Raw genomic sequence first — 9,068 nt, 5'->3', positions numbered from 1 at the left:
TTATGTCAGAAATATTTAAGTCTAAAATTAAAAATTGTTCAATTGATTTGCAATAATTTGCTGAATGGCTTTCATAAATATTCTTCTCCTTCACCATCTCCTCTACATTTCTTCCTCCTCTACCTTTTCTTCTTCCTCTTTTTCTTCTTTATCGTCTTTGTCTCTATTAAATTTTAATTGTTGAGTAATTTCAACAAATAAAATTTAAACCCACAGTTTGAGTCCCAAACAAGATCTAATTCCATAGCGAGAAAAATGTTTCACAAAATCCAAGATTGACTCTTGCATACTAACCAATGGTTAGTTAATATTTTAATTACCTGGGCGATTTGTCACAGCAATCCCATCCACATCATTCACCGTAAAATTTGCCCCTTGCAATGCCTCGGTCACCACATTTTCAATGTGAAGTCGATGTAGCTCTTGTGCAAAATTTGGATTTATACCGCCATTCCTGCTATGCAAAAAAAAGAATTTAATAAAAAAAATTATAAAAATAACAAATAATGACATTTTTTCTTAATTCAAAGCCAATCAGCGAAAATTTGCAATAACTTAAAGTTAGAAAATTAACAAAAAATTGGAAATTGAAAGAAAAACATTTTTTGTTTATTTAAATTGGCAAATAAATTTTTTTAATGAAAAATTGTCATTGACAATTTCATACAAAAATAAATTGAGAAATTATTAAATCTTAAGTTAAATAATAAATTAATAGTTAAAATAATAAATTTCAAGTTAAAATAATATTGGTTTCACGGGAATTTTACGTTTACTTTTGATACTTATTCGGTTATAAAAATTCAGCATAAAAATATTTTTCAACGGTATAATTCGTCTATAAAAATGCGATTTGATTTTTTAATTGAAGAAAATAAAAATGCGGAAAAATAAAACAATTTCAAACTGAAAAAAATCGACTTTCTTGCCAATCTGGTGAGATGCACTCATCCACAAAATCTGATAATAATTTACACCGAAATGTTGAACCAAAAAAAAAATGAATACCAAAATTCGTGTTCCAAACCTGAGATGAAATTGAAGCTGTGAATGTTTGCTTTCGCCCAAAATGTGTCCATTATTATCAACAATAGCGCAACCGGTATCATCGCATGATGTTTCAATGCCTAAAATTACGGCCGGTCTACTGAAAAAAGGTATAAAAACACAATATTCTCACATTTCATCCAAAATGAGGAATTTTATTTAAATTTACTTGCTTTGGTCAGTGGCCGTACATAAATTCCGGTGAAAGTTGTATATTTCACGGAATTTGTGTCGAAATTTAAATTTAGTTACAATTTTGGTTAACATTTCTGTTCAATTCTGTGTTAAACACATAGTTTCTGTGTGTTTTACGTTTAAAACGTGCCAGTGATGTAAAGTGTCAGACTAAAATGACATTTTAGACGGTAGATTTGACAGTGTTAACCCACATTGACTTGATGTGCTGTAAATCAAATGTAATTTTAGTGGAAAATGTGGCTTTTTGGGTGTTGAAATGTCAAAAAATGGAAAGATATCCAAAATTTTTCGTTGAAATAATTAAAATCAACAATTTCAAAACGAATTTACTGACTTCTATATGCTGTAGACAAAAATGCGTTTCATCGAATATGTCATGCACCTTGGCGGAGTTAACACACAATACGATGAGACGCAAAATAGACGGGTTACGATAAGCAAGCCAACTTCATGCCTATTGGCCTATTATATAGAACATAAATAAAGCAAGTGAACAGAAGGTATTTTTTTTTATTGTGTTTTCATTCATTGCAAAAACCAGATTACGACTCAGATGTGCGAAACGTGAAAAATGTATCCGTGGTGTGTATGATGTTGCAGAGCATCGTAAAAATTGGACGACGAAAAACAGTATCAGACAGAAAATAGTAGTTAGTAATAAATTGAGTGGAAAGTTGTGCAAAAATAGAGGAAGAAAGAAAAAGAAGAAACAAATTGTCCTAGTTCCAGTGTTAGAAAAAGGGCCTGTAACAAAGAGCAGCTAACAAAAAGGTACAAAAGACTCATCAAAATCGTGTAAAATCATGCGAAATAGTGTTTGATGCAAGAATAAGCGATTAAGAAGAGAAAAAAAATGTTGTTTGGTGTGATTGATGCGTGATATTTGTCGTTTGTTGAGTCACATTTTTTTCTTCGCACACGATAGAACGTAGTTGAAAGCTCGCAAAATCCTTTGTTTGCGAATGAGATGCAGACGGAGCGAGCAAGAAAAGAGAAGAAATAAAAAGTCAAAAAAACGACGTAGAAAGAGAGCGCTGGTGTAAAGAGGAAAAGAGAAATCAGCTGTGTGAATGATGTTGTTTTTTATTTCGTGTGTACCTTTGGGGCCACAAACAAAAATAGATTCTTCGCACTGTGATTCGTACTGTATACATATACGTATATTCGGTCGTTGGTTTTTATCTATTGTTTTGTTTTGTATGGAGTCTGTTTCGTTTGTTTGTATGACACTAGTCGAGGTCTGACTGACATACACACACACACGGGCGGATGCATACTAAGACGCATCGCTATACAACAATATGTATATTTTCAGCATTCGTATCAGCTGTTTATGTTGTCATCGTGCAAATGCTTCGCAATTTCATTTCTATTTATTATTTTTCACTCTCGTCAACGACCCAATCAATATTAAATGATTTTGTGTGGCTCAATTAAATTGAAATTGTAAAATTGTTGATTGTTCTTTGAAATAAAATCAATTTTGTGTCCATTTTTGGTCAATATTTTTGCGTGCAAAAATAACACTATCTTACGGACGTGTTGTTGCCAAGGTTGAGCAGTTTCACTGAGCGCGTGTATTATATTAATTGTATTGTTTGCTTTTCTCTCGACTTGGTTCTAAATATTCTTTTATATGTTTATCGTCTTTGTTTTATTTTCAAGTTCAAGCGAGGTGAAGCGAACGTTTGCTCAAAATTTTATCGACCGATTCGGAATCGGAAACGATTTTTTGTTGTTGTGTGATCGAGCGAGCGAGAGAGAGAGAGATTTGCGGAACACACGGGGGGAGAACAGAAGCAGTACTCCATGTGTTAAGTGAAGGTCATCCGACATAATAAAAAGAAATGGCTAAGAATGATTATCAGGCGCTAGCCGAAGTATCAAATCCGTTCGTTGAAAATTCTAGTCAATCGCGTCATGAGTCCGTTGGCATCGACGAAACCACCACCGACACCGAAAACGAAGATGGACATCGCGATAATGGTATCATTATACACGTGGTACCCGATACGGGCAAAGGTATGGCGCTTGTTTTGTTTTTTATTCAATCTAAAATACGTTGCTAATGACTTTTCTTATTTGCTTTTGCAGCACGATGGAATCATATCGAAGATTTAGACTCGTTTTTCACACGAATGTATTTTTACCACCAAAAACACGGCTTCACCGTCATGATGCTCAACTATATTTTTGATCTTGTGATTTTTGCATTTGTTGTGTGGTTCGTCACAACTGTCATTTTTTGCGTTGATTACACAGTACTTGACGGGTAAGCCCATGTGTAAACATCCTGATTTTGTTTCTATTTTTCTTTTATTTCATTTTTATTCTGTTGTTGTTGTTGTCGATGATGATATATTTTGCGGTTTTTACACTTCTTTTTCCGTATATTAATAGAATTTGTTTACGTTGTTTTGCAGAAACCACACCCGGATTACAATTTATGAAGCAATTTTGCCGCAAGGAGAGTGCATCAATGCAATTACTCTTAGCGGATGGCTTGTCATTTTCTTATCGGGCCTCTTCTGGATCTTCCGTTTGATACGATTCTTTTATCACGCCGTGCAATACTACGATATTAAGAAATTCTTCAATACTGCGCTTAAAATTGATGATGTAAGTGATGTGCATTGTTTTTAGTTATGTGCAATTTTCTGGCTTTGGATTTTTTGATTGCAATTTTTGGGTGCAAAAACGGCTAATGTTTCCCGTTCCCTCAAAATATTTCGAAATTTCTAGTTCAATTCTATTCGACCTACATTTCTGATAGGCAAAGTTATGTTTGTTTTTATTTGGCGTGCAAATGCGCTATTTTCATAAAGAGATACACTTCTCTTACTATGGTAGCACTATAATACTCATAGATTTCATTCATTTTATGCCCATAAATTGGTGTCCAACCAGAAAAATCTGTTTAAAATCGAGATAGAGAGCAACAATCTGCTAAAATTATCCAACGTTGGATGCACGTTTTTGCACATTGAACTGTGTTGTTGGCATCAATACAGACTATTTTTAGATCTACTCTCGTTTACTATCAGCTGTGCTGACACTGTAATTTTTGACCCCTCCGAGACTGGCCGAACATTCGACACGCACGTTTTAAACTATAAAGTCCACGTGCTCATTTTCTAATAATCCGTTGGAATTTACGTTATCGCTGTATTTTCGTTCGTAAATTCGACGAGGGTCAATGCATATCTTATCTTCTTGTGGATAAAAAAAATGTTTTAGACAAAATTAAACCGTAAAAATTTCAAAACAGAAAAAAGATTTTTTTTTGCAAATATTTTCATCATAATTATTGGGTCTGGGAATTAGTTTTGTCGATTTTTTTAAATTTTCAAACATTTATTTGAATACCAAAATGAAATTACATTTCAATCAAAATATTGTCCATCGGAAGCGATGACCTTCTGCCACAATGTGGGCAATTGACGGATGCCTGCCTTAAAAAATTCCTCATCTTTTGAGGCTATAAATGCATCGAGCCAATTTTGGATTTCTTCAACTGAAGAGAACCGCTCTCCGTCCATATGGTTTTGCATCGATCGAAACAAATGGTAGTCGGAAGGAGCCAGGTCTGGGCTATACGGGGCGTGAGCCAAAACTTCCCATCCGCTATTTTCCAAGTAGTTTTTGACCGATTTCTCAATGTGTGGCCGAGCATTGTCATGTAGGAAAATCAATGTCTCTTTTCTGGTCTCCCATTTCGTGCGTTTTTCTTTGATTGCTTGTTTCAAACGTATCAATTGTTGTCGGTAGAAAGGCCCATCGATGGTTTGACCACTTCTCAGCAGCTCATAATACACCACTCCCTCCTCATCCCACCAAATACACAGCATTACCTTGTCGCCGTGAATTCCTTTTTTTGGCTGTGATGTTGCTGGTTGGCCGGGCGTAACATACGATGCTTTGCGCTTGGGGTTATCGTAATGAATCCATTTTTCGTCACCAGTGACAATTCGATACAGAAAACCTCTTTTTTTGTGCCTTGCGAGCAGCATTTCGCAAGTCACTAAACGCCTTTCAGCTTGCGCTGGCGTCAATTCATGTGGTACCCAATTTGACAACTTGCGAATGAAACCAAGGGCCCTTACACGATATCCAACAGTGCTTCGGTCAACATTCAATGCTCTGGCAAGCTCATCTTGAGTTTGACTCGAATCTTCATCGAGCAATGCCTCCAATTCCGCATCTTCAAACTTTTTTGGCTGGCCGGGACGTTCCTTGTCTTCCGTGCTAAAATCACCACTTTTGAACCGTGAAAACCACCGTTCACATGTACGTTCCGATGGAGCATGCTCACCATAGGCTTCCACCAACATTCGATGCGCTTCAGCCGCAGTTTTCTTCAAATGAAAGCAAAAAATTAATGCTTGCGGGAAATGTTGTTTTTTCGGTACAAAATTTGACATATTTAAGGCGCAAAAAAAAATGTTTATCCAAACTTCGATGAAATGATAGATGATGATTTTTGTAGTTTGACACTAGACCACTCATGTGAAAAAGAAAAAAGTATTGCCCGATACAACCATGCAAAGTTACGCCATCTTTTGAAAAATCGACACGATTAATTCCCAGACCCAATAAGATAAAATCAAACTAAATTTATGATTTTCTTACTTTTTCGATTTTATTTTTGCGGAAAATTTCAACAAAAAAACTTTGAATACGAAAAAATTACAAAAATGCTAAAATAATTTTCTAATTTATTTCTAGAGTGAATTGGGCAATTATACGTGGCATGATGTGCAACGGCGAATACGTGAGGTGCAAATGGAGCAACAAATGTGCATCCACAAAGAGCACCTTACCGAATTGGATATTTATCATCGAATTTTGAGGTATTTTTGTCGAATACTGACTTGATTATTCATTTTTCAAAAGCGTATATTCTGAATATTTCGTCTTTTTGTTTACAGGTTCAAGAATTACATGGTAGCTATGATGAATAAGAATCTCATTCAGACGACCATCAATTTGCCTTTGGCGGGTGAGACAAATTTTTTCAGCAAAAGTCTACGATTCAATTTGGAGCTGATATTTTTCCGTAAGTTTTATTAGCAAATTAATTTTTAGTAATTTTTTTTTTCTAGTAGCAATTCACTGACTTAGCATTGTCTGACTGAGTTTACAATGTTAACTTTACATGACAATTTAAGTCAATTGTCCGTTCAATCAAACTAATCTCGTATTTTTGATCTGATATTCAGGAAGCCCATGGTCAGTGTTCGATAATTGGCATCTAAAGGAACAATACAAACGTTCGACCAATCGAACTGAGCTGTCCCAGCAGCTGTCGAAGTACATTTTCTACGCTGGTCTCATTAATTTGATCTTTGCCCCAGTGATATTTTTGTTTGCGACGATTTTCTGCATTTTCAGTTACGGTGATGTAAGTTGTCAATTAATTTCCTAGATGGAATTTCAAAAAGATACTAATTTATGTATTTAAAAATATGATATTGAATTTGCTGGTTTTTTATTTAAATTTTTAATCCAAACCTGTTATTTTCATTTTTAAAAATCGCATATTTTTTTCCAACTTAATTTTTCTGTAATTTATTTTCATAATTTTTCTTATAAATTTTCGTCATGTTTATTCTCCAAAATTAATATATCATTATATTTCAGTTGGTAAAACGAGATCCGGGTGTGTTAGGTATTCGGTGCTGGTCGCAATATGGTATGCTCTACATGAGACACTTCAATGAATTGGACCATGAGTTGCAAGCCCGTCTGAATCGAGCCTATAAGCCAGCCGTCAAGTACATGGAATCATTTTCATCACCAATGGGAGCCGTTATCGCTAGGTATGGATCATATTTTTCTTTATTATGATAAAATTTAGAAAAACAACATTCAGAAAACATTGGCAAGAAGTTACTTGAAATTTTTAATTTCCATAAAAATATTATAAATCAATTTTTCTTTCACAGAAAACTCTCGTTTCTATTCGGCGGTGTGTCAACAATGATTTTCCTATTTTTCATGTTTGTCGACGAGGACATCGCTCATATTGAGCACATCTTTCAAGTGGTTTCTATACTCACACTTTTGGCCATTGTGTCAAGGTAAATGATGCAAGGAAAAATCGAGAAAAAATTGAGAAAAACGTCAAACTTCAATCATTGTCTGCTAACCAGACCAAAAACAAGACCAATATCGTGCAATTAGCGGCAATTCTTTATTCATTAAAATTTTTGTACTCAATTTTTTCGTCGTTTTTTATGCATTTTGATTTGCATCGAAAAAAAAATCGCAATTGTTTCCACAACTTTTTTCGCTTTGCTAAATCATGTATCCGCGTGTTCTTTTTTTTCAGAGTATTGATTCCCGACGAAAATCTTATATTTTGTCCGGAGCAATTGATGACAGCAGTTTTGGCTCACACTCACTATTTACCGGTGGCTTGGAAAGGATTGGCCCATACCAGTCATGTGCGAAGCCAATTCGGTCAATTTTTCCAGTTGCGTGTGTTTTATCTAATCTCCGAATTGCTGAGCCCGATAACAACACCGTTCATACTGCTATTTTATATTCGACCCAAAGCATTGGATTACGTGGATTTCTTCCGCAACTTTACGGTTTCTGTTGTTGGTGTGGGTGATGTGTGCTCGTTTGCTCAGATGGACGTTCGTAAACACGGCAATTCGGAATGGCAACCAACGCACAGTACTGAAGGTGATTTAACCGAAGGTGCTACCGCCCCAGTGTGTGAAACAAATAAGTACACTCAGGGTGAACATGGAAAAACGGAACTGTCGTTGGTTCATTTCACATTGACCAATCCGGAATGGAAAATGCCGTCGGATGCACATAATTTCATGAATGGATTGAAGCGACATGCTCAACAGGACTTCAATCGAACTCGCCAGACGGGAGTTATGAACACTGCGATGGGACAGAGCCTGTTTTCGGTGGGCAATCTTGGTGGTCAGGTAGGGAATTTTGTCGAAATAATTTTTCGAATGGAATATTTGTCGATTTTTGGAGAAAAAAAAAATTTAAGAATTACGAATTTTTTTGAAAAAATGTTCAAAACCACTAAAAATTCATGTCTTCGTCTTAATTTCAGTACTCATCAATTGTTGACTCCTTGATAATGCCTCAGCGATACGATGCATTCAACATGGGTATGTCTCAATTCTCGCCCGGGTTCCGTAATTCAATCCACGTATCACATCACCCAGATGCCGATATGCCATCACACGCTTACGACTTCAATCGAATGCTTCAGCAGCACTTGTCCGACGGTGCATCCATGGCATATCGCAGTAATTTGCAAAATATTCAAGAGAATGAGCAGGACGAGAATGCAGAAAATCCACCAATGCCCGAAGAATCGCCAGGGCATAGGCTTGCCTCATCGGCGATGACATCAAGTGTGCTCAGAGGAGCTTCACACCGTGAAGGTCCGATGAATGCATCACACGACCGTAGCCTATTCCACAGCCTCTATGGGCAAACGGGCGGCTACGAACCAGTGTCTAGTGATCTTACCACAGCTGATATGTGCTTAAGTACATTGTACCTACATGAATTGTTCCACCGGCAAAATCGTCGACGAAGTGGCTCTTCGATCCGTGTGCCACCAACAAGTCAACAGCAACACCTATGGCAATTGCCGCATCGAGACGGTTCACAAATGCCATCACAAAGCCATACACGATCAACCGCATATCCTGAAAATGTACGACCAGCAGCGGAAAAAACGCCACTGCTCAATCCAAAGAAAACATAACAACGCGCCGAATGGGTGTGAACACTAGGGTGTTTTTGATATCAGTCGAATGAAAAGTGCCTATTTTTGATAT

General features: G+C 36.3%; 1 protein-coding gene across 2 annotated transcripts; it reads left to right on the top strand.

Moving 5' to 3' along the window:
* The first annotated feature begins 1,699 nt into the window (after positions 1 to 1,699).
* LOC129579873 (autophagy-related protein 9A-like) lies at positions 1,700 to 9,037 on the top strand. Of its 2 annotated transcripts, none has more exons than XM_055470054.1 (11): positions 1,700 to 2,016; positions 2,911 to 3,267; positions 3,340 to 3,517; positions 3,669 to 3,864; positions 5,971 to 6,095; positions 6,174 to 6,301; positions 6,465 to 6,646; positions 6,886 to 7,064; positions 7,191 to 7,325; positions 7,577 to 8,192; positions 8,330 to 9,037. In XM_055470054.1, the coding sequence occupies exons 2-11, from the start codon at positions 3,093 to 3,095 to the stop codon at positions 8,993 to 8,995; spliced, it is 2,580 nt and encodes an 859-aa protein (XP_055326029.1). In that variant the 5' UTR covers positions 1,700 to 2,016; positions 2,911 to 3,092; the 3' UTR covers positions 8,996 to 9,037. The 2 variants fall into 2 exon arrangements, with proteins under 2 accessions (XP_055326029.1, XP_055326030.1); XM_055470055.1 differs by lacking the exon at positions 1,700 to 2,016 and adding an exon at positions 2,777 to 2,798.
* The last annotated feature ends 31 nt before the right edge of the window (positions 9,038 to 9,068 follow it).

Source organism: Sitodiplosis mosellana, unplaced genomic scaffold, assembly GCF_009176505.1.
Source record: "Sitodiplosis mosellana isolate CC-2019 unplaced genomic scaffold, AAFC_SMos_1.0 Smas_scaffold_6707, whole genome shotgun sequence".
In the NCBI taxonomy this organism is placed as follows: Eukaryota; Metazoa; Arthropoda; class Insecta; order Diptera; family Cecidomyiidae; genus Sitodiplosis; species Sitodiplosis mosellana.
This window is presented reverse-complemented; position numbering and strand designations above follow the sequence as displayed.